Source organism: Leucoraja erinacea, chromosome 15 (genome assembly GCF_028641065.1).
Source record: "Leucoraja erinacea ecotype New England chromosome 15, Leri_hhj_1, whole genome shotgun sequence".
Taxonomy (NCBI): domain Eukaryota; kingdom Metazoa; phylum Chordata; class Chondrichthyes; order Rajiformes; family Rajidae; genus Leucoraja; species Leucoraja erinaceus.
The window spans coordinates 28750851-28767401 of NC_073391.1; the positions used below are offsets into that span (position 1 = coordinate 28750851).

Below are 16551 nucleotides of genomic sequence, written 5' to 3' on the forward strand. Positions count from 1 at the left end.
GGTTATTATCTTCACTAATTATTACCTGCAATCTAGGTCATTATCTGCAACAATTAGTAATGCTGCTGCCTCACAGCTCAGTGAACTGGGTTTGATTCTGCCTTTTGGTGCTGTCTGTGTGGAGTTCTCCCTGTGATTACATGGGTTTCCCCTTGGATGCTCTGGTTTCCTCCCACATCACAAAAATATGCAGGTTAGTAGGTCAACTGGCTCTTATAACTTGCCGTTCATGTGCGGTTGCGTGGTAGAATCTTGGGTATGAGGTGGGAGGGGAGGACATAGAATTCAATGGGATGTCAGTGGGAAAATGAAATAGGTTAGTGTAAAAGTGGGATGCAGGGCCGCTGGGCCTGTTTCAGTGATGTAACTCCCTTTGAATTGAACAAAAGTGACTGGAATCTGATTTGAGTCTATGGTGTTCGAACACCAGAAAATGTAATATCAACAGAGGGAAACTACATCAAGGTAAGCATAAACGTGAACAAAAAAAGAGAAGACAGACTGATTGATGGAGTAGATTCAAGGGGGAGGGAACGAGTGGGTGGGGAGAGGGGGGGATGTCTAATTTTACTCATAATACTCGCTGCTCAGCTGACAACATGGATGCAAGTTTATAGTTTGCAAACAATGCATTGCCATTCATTTTGTCAACAATTAATAGTAGATGATGGTATTTAAAAATATAAGCAATAGCAATCAGTCATAGAGTCATATAGTGTAGAAACAGGCCATTCGGCCCAACTTGCCCACACTAACTAACATGTCCCATCTACACTAGTCCCACTTGCTTGCATTTAGCCCACATCCCTCTAAACCTATTCTATTCATGTGCCTGTCTTAATTGCTTCTTAAACGTAGCAATAGTCCCAGCCTCAACTACATCCTCCGGCAGCTTGTTTCATACACCCACCATAAGAATCTGGGGTTACCCCTCAGATTCTTATAAAATCTTTCCCCCTTCACATTAAACTATGCCCTCAGGTTGTCGATTCCTCCACTCATGGCACGAGACTCTGTGCGTCTACCTGATCTATTCCTCAATAGGAGCAAGAATAGACCATGTGGCCATACAAGCCTTCTCTCCTACTCACAAAGACCATGGCTGAACCTCCCTCAGTACCATTTTCCTGCACTTTCCTCATGTCTCTTGAATCCCTTAAGTATCTCGAAATCTACTATGCCTGAGCTTCCCTAGACCTCTGGGGTAGAAAATTCAGAAGACTCACCACCATTAGAATGAAGAAAGATCTCCTCAATTCAAAGTCCAAAATGACCAGTGTGTTCTCCCTTTGTTCTTTGAATCTGTAGAGAATCCTTTCCTGGTCTAGTCAACCCCTCTTCATGCCATAACCCCACCTTCCCTTGAACCAGTCTGTGTTTATAGTGTGTCATTTTTTTTAAGATGAAGAGAAGAAAACTGTACACAACACTCCAAGTGCAGTCTCAACAGGTACCTATATAATTGCAGTAAGACACCATTCCCTGCTGTAACTCACTCGTCAAGACCTGCCATTCAATGAAAAATCCACATATTCCGCTCTGCTTTCTGTCTGGCCATTTCTCAGTCTATGTCAATATACTTCATTTAATTTAGTTTAGAGATACCGCGTGGAAATAGGCCCTTCTGCCAACTGAGTCTGTGCCGACCAGCGATCCCTGTACACTAGTACTATCCTACACACTGGACAATTTACAATTTTTACTGAAGCCAATAAATGTACAAACATGTACATCTTTGTAGTGTGGGAGGAAACTGGAGCACCCGGGGCAAACCCACATGGACATGAGGAGAATGTACAAAGTCCGTACGGACAGCACACGTAGTTAGGATCGGACCCTGGTCTCTGGCCTTGTAAGGCAGCAGCTCTACTGCTGAGCCACTGTGCTGCTGTACATTAAGCCCTGCTCTTGTTGATCAGCCTTCTGTGTGGGGATTGATTGAAAACCTTCTGAAAATCCATATTCTCTGATATCCACTAGTTTCCCTAATCTATTCCACTTGTCAGTCCGAACAGCAGATTAGTTAAGTATGATTTTCCTTTCATAAACTTATTCTGGCTCTGCTTAATCCTATTGTTCCTTTTGCAGTGTTCTTGCCATTGTTATAGATTACTGACTCGACTACTGACGTTGAGTTACAATTCATTTGTTCCCTGCAACTTAGTACAATCTTACTGCTTTATTCAAACTCATTGGAAGAAACTGACCTTGGACCATCTGACTCTGAATTTTGTACATCGATCACATAGTCATTGCAAGATTATAGATTTTACAAGAATGATCCCAGGAATGAGGTTAACCTATGATGAACGTTTGTCAGCAGTGGGTCTATACTCACTGGATTTCAGAAGAATGAGGGAGGACCTCATTGAAACATACTGAATAGTGAAAGGCTTGGATAGTGGATGTGGAGAGGATATTTTCATTAGTGGGAGAGTCTAGGACTAGAGGTCATAGCCTGAGAATTAAAGGGCGTTCTTTTAGGAAGGAGATGAGGGGAAATTTCTTTAGCCAGAGGGTGGTGAATCTGTGGAATTCTTTGCCATAGAAGGCTGCAGAGGCCAAGTCAATGGATATTTTTAAGGCAGAGATAGATTCTTGATTAGTACAGCGGTTATTGGGAGAAGGCAGGAGAATGGATTTTGGTGGGAGAGAAAGATCAGCCATGATTGAATGGCAGAGTAGACTTGATGGGCCGAATGGCCTAATTCTAATCCAATTCCTTATGACCTTGTGACGTTCCCATATTTTACAAATACTTTTGTTTAAAGTTCTTTTGCCAGCTGAGAATTGGGACCTGAGATGGTAGGGGAGTAATGGTCTGGTTGAGAAGACCCATTGGAAGTCGATCTGGCTCATGTGATATTGACGCCTGATGCTGGGCTCTCCCATCGGTCTTGGGAACATCAGAAGTCACAGAGGTCCTGTTGGTAACTTCAGTAAGGGCATGAAATGTCCTGGTCATTTAGATGCCAGTTTTGGCCTTGGAGTGGTGTTGGCAAACCAAGAATAAACAACTATCTGTCTGATTGTTGGTGGGAAAGAGCTAATGAAACAGACCAATGCTTTGGTCAAGATGTGGTAGACCAGAAGATAGACACAAAATGCCGGAGTAACTCAGCGGGACAGGCAGCATATCCGGATAGAAGGAATAGGTCAAGAGTCAACCATGCTGTTTATTGTGTCTACCAATCAAGTCATTGGAGACAATGGAATGACATCACTTTCACCTGAGCTGTTAGTGCCACACGCAGTCTGACCAATAAACCGACACATTTCCCTTCATCGCTGTCACACTGTTTATCGGCCTAACTTTTCACAACACAACGGTGATCCTCAGCATTCTAGATCCACTGTTCTCATCCCTGTATCTCTTCATTGTCACCTCTTCCCCAACCAACAGTGGGCCATAATGGTCTCCTCCTTGGTCATTTGTTGCTGGCTCTGATTTGTTCTGACCTTTTCTTACCTCCAGTTCCCTCCTTCCCCTCCCGACTCTACTTTCAGTCTGAAGGAGAATTTCGACCTGACATTGGAACAGATGGCCAATAGCTTATTTTTTTAAATGGTGTTCGTAAAGGAAGAATCTCTGACACATTCTGTTTCCTTGTAATGCTCTAATTTCATGGGGTGCAGAAGAGATGGACTAAAAGATTGAAACAAAGAACTGCAGATGCTGGTTTCTATCAAAGACAGACGCAAAATGCTGCAGTAACTCAGCGGGCCAGGCAGCATCTCTACAGAGCGTGGACAGGTGACGTTTCAGGTCAGGACCCTTTATCAGACTGAGTCTCCTTTTTATCCAGAGATGCTGCCTGACCCGATGAGTTACTTCAGTGTTTTGTATCTAACTTCAGCACCGACACGTTGACAAGGCTGGGAATAAAGGAGTGTCAGACCTGCGGGCAAGAAGGTCCCTGCGGTATCACATCCTCACCCTACCTCCCCTCACACCCCACCCCCCACCCCCCACCATGCACAGGGCCAAAGCTGAGGGTCTGCAGCAGTATGGGACAGCCATCAGCTAGCCTTGAACATTTGCAAAACAGTCAAGAAATGACAAAAGATTCCTGATGTTCCATTCAAACATATTGCATGTCTCAAAGATATAAGTTACAGCAATACAAAAGGTATGATTTTATTACCATATACGTGTGCAGTTTCATATTTTTTAATAACAGATTCAAATTCTTGTTGTATAAAAGTACATATAAGATAGCTTTTAACAGTTTCAAAATGACTATAGATCAGTTTAATTAGACAGATATGTTGACACTTGTCAATCTTATGTGCAGCCTCAATCTCTTATATTATTCCATTCTATCCTCATATGCCTACCGGTTTAAACTATTCTCAGTTCAATATAGCAAACATTGTTAATTGGCATCAAAAGCAAGGGGTTGCTGTTTGGAGCAGTGGCCCAGTCGGGAGATTCCCCTCATACTTCAAGACAAAACATAATTTTATTTTGAATGAGTTTATTCAATTGTGTGTGAGTTTAGCACAGTGTAAGAGTCATATATTGATACAGTGTGGAAACAGGCCCTCAGCCCAACGTGCCCACACCGGCCATTTATGTCCCAATGTTGCTTGGTCCATATCCCTCCAAACCTGTCCTATCCATATACCTGAGGTACACAAAAGTGCTGGAGAAACTCAGCGGGTGCGGCAGCATCTATGGAGCGAAGGAAATAGGCAACGTTTCGAGCCGAAACCCTTCTTCAGACTATCCATGCACCTGTCTGTTTCTTAAATGATGGGATAGTCCCAGCCTCAACTACCTCCTTTGGCAGCTTGTTCCATACACCCAGCACCCTTTGTGTGAAAAGGTTACCCTTCGGATTCCTATTAAATCTTTTTCCCTTCATCTCGAACCTATGTCCTCTGGTCCTCGATTCCTCTACTCTGGGCAAGAGACTCTGTGCATCTACCCAATCTATTCCTGTCATGATTTTGTACACTTGTTTAGAACCAAGAATTTGGAATCTTGTTCATTAATAGAAGAGAAGTACAACATGGAGAATTGAAGTAATATTGTCCAAAAGCTAACGCAAGCTGAAACAATGCCATTCCAAATGTAACTTAAATAGGTTTGGTCTTTAGAAGGGCTGCGACCTGATACATCACCTATCCATGTTCTCCAGAGAAGCTGTGACCCGCTGAGCTACTTGAGCATTTGGTGTCTATGGTATAAACCAACATCTGCAGTTCCTTTTTAGTGCATTCAATCTTTCGACGTCGCACTAAGATCCAGAAACTAGGTGTTTTTTGAAAACATTTTCACAATCTGTCTTGAGATCAATAGACACAATGTTGACCTTTTCATGTTGCAAATGTTCACATTTTAACCAGGATAGAAAGCTTCTCTTTCAGTATTTGTTTTTATACATTAAGAAACAACAGCTGGAAGAGAGGAGGAGAAGGCAGGACAATGGGGGTGAGAGGGAAAGATAGATCAGACATGATTGAATGGCGGAGTTGATGGGCTGAATGGCCTAATTCTGCTCCTAGAACTTATGAACTTATGACATTGAGGAAAATAAATATTTCCCAAAATCACAGTTGAAAGACCAAAATACTGTATAAAAAGATCATATTCATTCACACTGAGGGTTGGGATATTCTTTCAGTGCAGCACTGCTCTCTACAGATGTCAATTGATTTATTATATCTTTAATTTATTTGCTATTTCCTGAACCAATAGTGTCTACACAGTGAACTGTGGGAACTCTCATATCTACAGGATGAACTGGTCCAATGACAGCTCTATTCTGACTATGATATTTCCGTTATGTCAGATACTTTACTTTAAAATGATCTTAAAATTGAGGTATGAATGCTGAATGTGATCAGGTTTTCTTTCTGAAGTGTTTTAACCCTAAAATAAATGATTAACACCAACAATATATTGGAGAGAGGCCTACTGTAGAAAGGCTCTAAGCTCTCTCACCTCAGTCTTCATTTCCGGGCCCAGAACTGTTTATCTGTAATTGCCATTTCCACATTAGCTTCTGCATCGCCAACCCTTCCACACCAAAGGTGGTCTTGTCTGTTTTCAGTTTTGACTGTTTTGCTTTGGCATGTTACGCTGTGATCTGGAGTCAAATGTGGATTAGAACAGCAGTAATAATAGTGAATTCAGATGGATTCCTTTTTACACTGATCCATTAATTTCATATCTTACCTTTTACTGCTACTAACTTTGTAATCCCAGATTTATATAGTTAAACTCCGGAGTTGGCGTACTGAGACTTAAACTTGGGGATCCTTATTCCAAGTCTTGATAACATTCTGAGACCAGTGACAAAACTATTCCGTGACGGTACTGGGTGATAACATCATTTCAGGGTCTTTCATTCATATCAATGCATTTATGTCTGACCTCTCCGTGGCAATGACATTTAAGGTTTTGCTGTAGTATTTTGGAGACCATACTCCCAGTGAAAGGGATGACACATCCTGCAAAAGCACGGAGATTTAAACAGCGACCCAAAAATATTTTTACTTCCCCCGTCACCGTAATCATTATGAAAGCTTGAGTCTAATTTTGCGAACTGATCTATAAATGCGACTAATGCTTTTTACAGTACAGTATGCAACTGAAACAAGAAAACCAAGCACACCAGTAGTGTACAATAGGTGCTGTTTCTTGTAAGCATGCAGCATATTACAGTACACACAGGTTAAAAGGTAATGCTTCATTCTGGGTCTGATCTCAGTCAGGTGCATTGAGTTGCTACAGTTGCCACTGCATAAGAATTGGTCTTGTGAGAAGGTAGGACAAGGCGTTATGGCAGTGAACAGCAGGAGCATTGAGAATGAGTTTGAACTGAGCTTGTGAATGGAGGGCACAGAGTAGACTAGGCAGTGCTGGTGATTTGAGCAGCCATAGTTGGCTACGATTGGTTCAGTCGTGAATTGAATGAGCCTACATCTGAGAAGACGAGAATTCATGTCAACTAAAGGAGGCAGAACAAATGAAGAAGAATGAAGTTTGCTGCTGTTTGCAGGACCATGAGCAGTGGGTGGGATTAAGTTTAGTTTGGAGATACAGAGGAGAAACAGGCCCTTCGCCCCCCCCCCCCGAGTCCAAGCCGACCAGCGATCCCCGCAAATTAACACTATCCTACACACACGAGGGACAATTTACAATTTTACTAAGCCAACTAGCCTACAAACATGTACGTCTTTGGAGTGTGGGAAGAAACGGAGCTCCCGTAGAAAACCCACACAGGTCACAGGGAGAACGTTCAAACTCCGTACAGATAACATCCGTAGTCAGGATCGAACCCGGGTCACTGGGCGCTGTAAAACAACAACTCTACCGCTGCGCCACCGTGCCGCCCCGGATAATCTCCTTCAGTCTGTCCTTCATTCCAGAGGCAATCCAAAACCAAGCCTTCCTCCCTTTTATTAAATCACTGCTCCTTAATTAACCAAATTCCCCTGCCATGCCCGCTACAATCACGATGATGCCTCGAGATGTGCCTTGGATCATCTGCCAAGGTTAACGGGTCAGCAAAGTGGAGGGGAAGCAGATGAATACTTTGGGGAATCACAGACCACACTGCCTTGTGCAGGATCTCTGAAAGAACTATCCAATTAGACCAACAGCTCTGTTCTTTGCAAAGAGCCTTGCATATTTATTCTTTTTCAAGTATTTATCAAATTCCGCTTTAGAAAACGACCTACTGAATCTCCCGTCACCTTTTCAAACAGCACGGTCACAGATCACAGAGAGCTGCTGAGTTAAGTAAAGTCGTCTTGCCTTTTCCCCTCTGGTTCTTTAGTCCAATTATTTTAGTTCCTGTCGACTACATACCAACCCTGTTGTTTGTGGAAAGTTGCCCCATATTTTGTTCGATAGAAAAAAATCCTCCTAACTTTGAACTCGGGAGGGTGGTGTAAAAGAACAGCTGTACTGAACAATGAATGGTGAGATATTTACCCGCAAAATATCTGAAGAGTGAGGTAAATGCAATGGTACGTCTTGCTTAAGTACGCATGTGCTCTTTGTCTAAAAGTATTACCTTTTACGCTGATTGTACTATATGTATTTTCAGGAACCAGACACCACATTCTTTAAATCAATTTACAAGAAAGTTTTTTTTCTCTTTTTTTTTTGAAATAGAAAAAGGACTTTTTTTTAATCCAAATAGATACAATAAGCAATCTGTGTCATCACCATCCACATGCACAGTTTTAAAGCTAAAACCTTGTGTGTTGTAGGATAGAAAAGTTCATCTCCAATGTGGATTCAGTGGTCTCAGTGTTAAACGTAACTCGGGATTTCTTTTGTGCTCTCACCTTCTGTCACTGTTGGAGCCTCTCCTGCAACAAGGAAAACAGGTTTCAAAATGAAAGACCATCCGCAGTTGCAACGCACACCTTTATTTTCCTCAACACAGACCGAGTGTCATAGAGTCAGAGGGTCATACAGTGGGGAAACAGGCCCTGCGGCCCAAATGACCAACACCGACCAGCTACACATGTCCCAACTGCCCGCGCTTGGTCCACTTCCCTCCAAACCTGTCTAACTGTTTCTTAAATGTTGGCATAGTCCCTGCCTCAACTATCTCCTCGGGCAGCTTGTTCCATACACCCACCACCCTTTGTGTGAAAAAGGTGCCCCTCAAATTCCCATTAAATCTTTTCCCCTTTACCACCAGGGGCGCTGCATGATTGGCAGACCCACCAAAACGGTCTGTCTATTTTTTTGTCTTTTTAAATTGTTTTAGTGTGTGATAAAAGTCTGTGTAAATATCCTCCGGTTTGTTTTATGTGGGGGGGGTGGTCAGGGGAAACTTTGTTTTTTTTTTCAGTTTCTTACCATAACGGAGATGCAATTATCTTCCATATTGCATCTCCGGTTGCTCTGCGGCCTAACATCGATGGAGCTGGAGGCCTCCTCGGACTGACTTTGTGCCCACCGCAGGGAGTGGACTTAACATCGGAGTTGATCCTTTGCCTGGGATCGCTCCAACCGCGGCCTGCGGACTTACCATCAAGGGCTCGCAGTCTCGGGAGAGGCTCGTCAGGGGCTCCAACGACACCGTGGCTCGAACAGTCCCGACGCGGGCTCCGGTCACCAGTGCGGGGGAGCTGACATCCCCAATGCAGGAGCTGATTGCCCTGATGCAAAGGGCCCAACCGCCGGCTACGGGAGTCAAGATCGTCCCGTCAATGGAAGGCTCGAGGCCCCCGACCACGGGAGAGCATAGAAGGGAAGAAATCAGAACTTTTTTTCGACTTCCATCACAGTGAGGAATGTGGAGGAGTCACTGTGGTGGATGTTTATGTTAAAATGTATTTTGTGTGTTCCATTGCTTTTTATTGTGTGCCAGGCTTGGCAAATAAAATTCCTTGTATGTTGCAAAACATACTTGGCTAATAAAGTATTATTGTGATTGTGAATGTGATTAAGCCTATGTCCTCTGGTCCATCAATTCACCTACTCTGGGCAAGAGACTCTGCGCATCTACCCAATCTATTCCTCCAATGATTTTATGCACCTCTATAAGATCACCCCTCATCCTCCTGCGCTCCAAGAAATAGAGTCCCAGCCTACTCAACCTCTCCCTATAGCTCAGACTCTCTTGTCCTGGCTATATCCTCGTAAATCTTCTCTGTACCCTACCTTTTCCAGCTTGATACAGTGCATTGAGTAGAATGGATTCCCATCCTTTACACCAAGTGTTAAGAACTGCTTTCCATCTTCTAGTATAGAAGATGAGTATAGAAGTTGGGAGGTCATGTTACAGTTGTATGAGACATTGGAGGAGCCGAATCTAAAGTAATGTGTCCAGTTATGAATAATAAAAAAACAATTTCTGGTCTATGTTAAAGCCTCGTCTTTCAGACAAGCAATTGAAACCTTCAACTCTTTTACCTCTACAGCAACATTCAGCCCTGGCCCACACTCTCTCTTCAATTATACTTTTTGCCCTTCATTGTGTTTAGTCATCATGGGATACACTCCTGGAATCCTGGAAAGGAACTGCGGATGCTGGTGTATAAAGACAATAGACACAAAATGCTGGAGTAACTCAGCTGGTTAGGCGGCACGGTGGCACAGCGTTAGAGATCCAGCCTTACAGCGCCAAAGACCCAGGTTTGATCTTGACTATAGCTACCTATGGTGTCTATATGGAGTTTGTACATTCTCCATGTGACAGCGTGGGTTATCTCCAGATGCTCCGGCTTCCTCTCACACTCCAATGGCATTGAGGGGGAAAGTAAACTGGAAGTGAGTAAAGCACAGAAAAAGTCAGGGCTGGCAACAAATGAGCTCAGGAAGGATGAAGTCCATAATGGCCCATTGTTAGCTGCGGAAGGTGTGATAACAAGAGGGGAAGAAGGATGCAAATCGTGGAACTGTTAGGGCTGCTAGGGTGCAGGAGGGCGGTGGGGGAAGAGAGGACGGGTGGGAATACAGGTTTCTTGAAATTACAGACATTAATGTTCATACCGCTGGGTTGTAAGCAGCCCAAGTGAAATATGAGGTGCTGCTCCTGCAATTTGCATGTCATCTCACTTTAAGCATTTTGGTGGATTTTGTGGTCTTTAAAGGCACTAAATAAATGCAAGCTCTTTCTTTCTTCCTTGTGGTTTCATATACTGGCTCGCATTAAAAGACAAGCCTCTGGATAATAATAACCATCTCTTGCATGCAAACTGACAGCTAAAGACTGAGGCATTTAATCCGTAAGCGTTGGACGTAGCGATTTTTACATTTTGTCTTTTTTGCTGCTGTCTGAATCATAATTACGCCCACAGGTAATATATAAGCACTGTTTGAAAAGCAGCTGTTGACATCATTGATAGCTATATTCAGAAAACGTGGCACTTCATTTCTTTTGGTCAATGTTGCAGTTGCGGGCCATAAAAAAAAGGCACTTAACCAATCACACACGTTAAGTGGAGCTGAAAGCAGCAGCTTGCTGTAAGTTACTGGTTTATAGCTGGACACCAGGCAATCAAGGCACAGCAGTTTGTAATTGTACAAAGCACGCTATAGGATTTAATTTGTTAATGACATAAAGCCAACATTATTTCAAGCACTTCTGACTGATTAAACAGCGCAATTTTTAGCTTGCTACCTAACTCCCTCTTCACAGTGGAAATTGGTTGGTTAGTTGCAGGCACCCGACTTACACCTCATTTGTCTTTCATTTCAAAGAGAATAAAATGGTGCCCGATTATTCTGCTTCAGGGGATGTCCCTTGTTGTGCTTCCACTGTCTGTCAATAATGGGGGATCCATATGAAGCTTTTGATACTTTAGACTTTAGAGATACGGTGTGGAAACAGGCCCTTCGGCCCACCGAGTGCATGCTGACCAGTGATCACCCAGTACACTAGCACTATCCTACACACTAGGGACAATTTTCAATTAACAGAAACCAATTGATGTACAAACCTGCATGTCTTTGGAGTGTGGGAGGAAACCGTATAAACACCATACAGACAGCACCCCCTAGTCAGGATCGAACCTGTGTCTCTGGCATTGTAAGGCAGCAACTCTACCGTTGCGTCACTGTGCCGCCATATTGATTGATATTGATTTAACGGTTGTTGAGTGCCATCTGAACCTGGGGAGCTCAGGGACATTGCAAAGCAAAGCTGGTTCCTTGATAAATATTAATATCAACAGGTTGGAGCTGAAAGCAATGGCAAAGTGAAACACTTTGAATGTTGCGGAAAGTAATTTTAGTGGGAAGTGTAAGCCCTGAGGCTAACAAAAGCTGCCGTGCTGTCTGAAATGAGTTTAATATTTGGGAAAGGTTGGCAAAAGCTTATTGATGCATCAGGCTGGTGAGAACATTGAGTGACAGGACAAAGAGTGAAACAGCAACTGTAAAAGAATGTGTCAATCAATCAGTGCTTGCTGGGGCATTAGCCGCTGGTAGCCTGTTGCAGATATAAAACACAGAAGCAATATTGAGCCACAGGCTGTGCATAACAACAGCTCAGATATTGAGTGCAGCTTCCTTGCTCTGTGGATCAACAAAGATGAATACAAATAAATCTGTATTCAAAGTCTGCGGCACTAGAGAAGTGCTCTGGGATGTTTTAATAAAATAATGGTTCTATATAAATACTTGTTCCTGCCATTGTGGCCATTTACATGTAGGATCAGACAGTAACATTGCATGATGCTACTTTACAATGGTTATACAGAACATAGGACAGTACAGCACAAGGACAGGCCCTTCAGCCCGCAATGTCCACACCCAACGATGCCAAGACCAACTATTGTGTGCCTGCACATAATCCATATCCCTACATTGTGTATCCATGTGCCTATCCAAAAGTCTCTTAAATGTCACTATCGCATCTGCCTCCACATGATCCCCAATAAAGCATTCCAGGCACCCACCACTCTCTGTGTAAAAAAGTAAACTTATTTTCTTTCAACTTTGCTACTTTCACCCTAAAACAATGCCACGGAAAATTAGCAAAGAAGTAGACCTTGGCATCTCAGTTAGTTTCTTTAACTTTAAAAAACTTCAAGTTTCTAACTTGTCCCAGTGTGCATTACAAACTACTCGCCATTTGAGAGGCAGGGAAAGGGAAGATAGTCAGTCTTTTCCCTTGCTGGAAATACCAAATACTAAAGAGCAGAGGTCTTGTGAGAGGGGGAAAGTTTAAAGGGGATATAAGGGCAAGTTGGGGCAAAGGGCCTGTTTCTACACTGTACGACTCTATCACTCGATCTATGACTACAGTATATGCAAGGCAAGTTTTTACACAGAGAGTGATAGGTGCCTGGAATGTGCTGCCAGGGGAGGTGGTAGAAGCAGATACAATGGCGACATTTAAGAGGTGTTTGAACTGGCAGGAAATAGCAGAATAAGGATCATGCATGGGATGAGACGGGTTGGCATCTTGGTCTGAGTAGTGTTCACCTTCGCTCAGTCTGCCTGGGCCCACGCAATCTCCCAGTTACCAAGAACCATAACTCCCTTTCCCATTTCCATACTGACCTTTCTGCTTTAGGCCCCCTCCAATGTAATAGTGAGGCCACAAGCATATTGGAGGAACAGCACCTCATATTTCACTTGGACAGCTTACAACCCAAAGGTATAAATATTTCCATCATCATCCTTGCTGGCCTTGATTTGTTATTTTCATACCTTTCATTTTTTTGTTCTTGTACCTTTTCATATCTTTAGTTTCCTTCTCTGGTTCTCAGTCTGAAGAAGGGTCTCGACCCGAAACGTCACCAAAGATGCTGCCTGACCTACTGAGCAAACAAGCATGTGCAGTTCCTTTCTGCACATTGTAATGCATCAGTTCCATAGTCAAAGTCCAAACTCCGCAATGGGTAAGAAGTGAATTGGGCAGTACCCTAGCTTATGGAAGCCTGATAACAGAGAGGAAGAAGCTGTTTCTGAGTCTGGCGTTGCGTGTATTCAAGGTTCTGTACCTTCAGCTGGATGGGAGCAGGGAAAAGAAGGACTCACTTGGGTGGAACATGTCTTTGATTACGTTGGTTGCTCTTCTAAGGCAAGAGTAGAGTGTAAAGTACACAAAAATGCTGGAGAAACTCAGCGGGTGCAGCAGCATCTATGGAGCGACGGAAATATGTGACGTTTTGGGCCAAAACCCTTCTTCAGACTGATGGGGGGTGGGGGGGGAGAAGGAAGGAAAAGGGGAGGAGGAGGAGCCCGAGGGCGGGTGGATGGGAGGAGACAGCTTGAGGGTTAAGGAAGGGGAGGAGACAGCAAGGGCTAGCAAAATTGGGAGAATTCAATGTTCATGCCCGCCGGACGCAGGCTACCCAGGCGGAATATGAGGCGCTAGACATTGCAGTGGAGTGTAGATGGAGTCAACGGTAGGGAAACGAGGAAACAAAGAACTGTAAAGCTGGTTAATACACAAAGGAACACCAAGTACTGGAGTAACAGGTCTTGCAGCATCACTGGAGAACATGGATAGGTGACGTTTTGGATCGAGACCCATCTTCAGCCAGAGTTACTCCAGCGTTTTATGTCAATGGTGGGGAGTGTGGCTTGTGTGATGGACTGGTCTATATCTGCATCTCTTTGGTAAAATGCCTTCCAGACTTTGCAGCTTGAGCTGTATTGCAGCTTGGTCATAACACCAATTCATTTGCTGCTGTGTTGATAATCCAGCCAGTTGTTCTCAAGACCCGTGACTTCTTCCAGACAATCTCACCGTTTCCCCCAGCTTGTTCAATTAGAAGAAAGACCAAGCATCATTACTGGTGGACCGTAGTCGAAATGTGATTATATCACAGCATGTACTTGCCTGTAATTTGAGATAATTTCCTCATTCCACTGTATTCAAACAATGTTAATCATGATTGCTGTGCTCTGTACACCGCTGGTCTTGAGTTTTAAAACTATTGATGGTTGATTAAAGTTCATGCTTCTGCTCAACGGCAATCAATGTAAACAGAAGAGCTGCTTGTTACTGGAAATTACCCCATTCTGACTTTAAGGATAAAGTACCGTTTCCTTTGAATTCCAATGAGGTGAATAAAAGTAAAGATTTGGTTTCCTAACTGCTAGAAATACACTCATGCTGCCCTGCAATTAAATGGAGATTTCTTTATATTAATGTAAATTGCTTTAGCAATACATTGCCATCCTAGCTTTTTAATTGGAACGGACAAAGTTGTCTCTTGGATGAGTGGAAGTGTAATAATTGCAGCAGTGAACTTGAGTGTTTTGGTTGAAATGGTACTGAAGGATAATTGTAACAGTCTGAGCATCTTGTGACACTGAATAATCCATCACCCATATTCCTGCACCTGCAGCTGGCCGATTGATTGAAAGATACATGGAAACAGGCCATTCGGCCCACTGATTCCTTGCTGACCATCGATCACCCATTCATACCAAGGGGTGGCATGGTGGTGCAGTGGTAGAGTTGCTGCCTTACAACGCCAGGGACCCAGGTTTGATCATGACCACGGGTGCTGCCTGTACAAAGTTTGTACGTTCTCCCAGTGACCAGCGTGGACTTTCTCCGGGTGCTCCAGTTTACTCCCACACTACAAAGTCGTATAGGTTTGTAGGTTAATTGGCTTTGGTAAAAAAATTATAAATTGTCCCTAGTGTATAGGATAGAGTTAGTGTACAGGGATTGCTGGTCAGCACAGACTCGGTGCTATGTAAACTGTTCCAATTTACCTGTATTTGACTCGCATCCCTTTAAAACGTACCTATCCACATAGCTATCCAATAGTACCTGCCTCAGTGACCTCCTCTGGCAGCTCGGTCCATTTACCACCGCCCTCTGAGTAAAAACTTGCAGAGAGACAATGACTATTCTCAACCCACTGTGGTTCACAAGAGCATTGGCTGAGTCTTTAGACATTTGGTTTAGTTTAGTTTTAAGATATAGTGCGGTAACAGGACTTTCGATCCACCGAGTCTGCACCGACCAGCGATCCCCGCACATTACCTCTACCCAACACACACTAGGGACAATTTTACTTTTATACATTAATACCAAGCCAATTAACCTATAAACCTGAAGGAACACAAAAATGCTGGAGAAACTCAGCGGGTGCAGCAGCATCTATGGAGCGAAGGAAATAGGCGCCGTTTCGGGCCGAAACCCTTCTTCAGACTGATGGGGGGTGGGGGGGAGAAGGAAGGAAAAAGGGAGGAGGAGGAGCCCGAGGGCGGGGGGATGGGGAGGAGACAGCTCGAGGGTTAAGGAAGGGGAGGAGACAGCAAGGGCTAGCAAAACTGGGAGAATTCAACGTTCATGCCATCTCATGCCAACGTTCATGCTAGCCCTTGCTTTCTCATGCCATCCTCATCCTCCCAACGTTCATGCTGAAGTCTGAAGAAGGGTTTCGGCCCGAAATGTCACCTATTTCCTTCGCTCCATAGATGCTGCTGCACCTGCTGAGTTTCTCCAGCATTTTTGTGTACCTTCGATCTTCCAGCATCTGCAGTTCCTTCTTGAACACATAACCTATAAACCTGTATGGCTTTGGAGTGTGGGAGGAAACAGAAGATCTCGGTGAAAACTCCGTTCTCCCTGTGACTGCATATGTTTCCTCCGACATCCCAAAGATGTGCAGGCTTGCAGGTTAATTGGCCTCTATACAATTGCCGCTAGTGTGTCAGGGAGTGGATGCAAAAGCCGAAGGAACAGGTGATCTACGTTCGATGAGGACTCGATGCACCTGTTTCCAAACTGTATTTCTCATTCATTCAATCTGCATTGGATTATTCAGTCTCCACGAGGAAGGATTTAGTATATTTGTTAACAATCCTCTTCAATCCAAGGTATTTTGAAATGACAATCTTCACAGAAAAGAATAGTATTTTAGCTCTATGTCGTTTTCTAAGCTTGCCATAATTACTGCTTAGCAACCATGGCTTTATTGTTTGAGCTCCAACACCCTCATTATTCTGCTTTTGTTTGACTTGCAATATAATGTTTATATTTGAGGGTTTTTAGTCAATATGCACATTCACATTACTTTCAGTTGTATATTGTACACAACGGAAGTCTCACAGACCATGTGAGGCAATCAAAACACTAATCCCAGCGACTTTGGTGA

The 16551-nt window shown here is 43.6% G+C and overlaps 1 protein-coding gene across 4 annotated transcripts in view; it reads right to left on the bottom strand.

Annotated features, from left to right (window-relative positions):
* Positions 1–7106: 7106 nt before the first annotated feature.
* Positions 7107–16551, bottom strand: part of LOC129704093 (VPS10 domain-containing receptor SorCS1-like) — a 678236-nt gene continuing 668791 nt past the window's right edge. For 3 of the 4 annotated variants that reach the window (XM_055646979.1, XM_055646982.1, XM_055646981.1), the window contains one exon: positions 7107–8331. In XM_055646979.1, coding sequence (XP_055502954.1) covers positions 8273–8331 — 59 coding nt within the window. In that variant the 3' untranslated portion in view covers positions 7107–8272. The remainder of the gene's footprint in view (positions 8332–16551) is intronic. The other variant, XR_008724683.1, reaches the window with a different exon arrangement.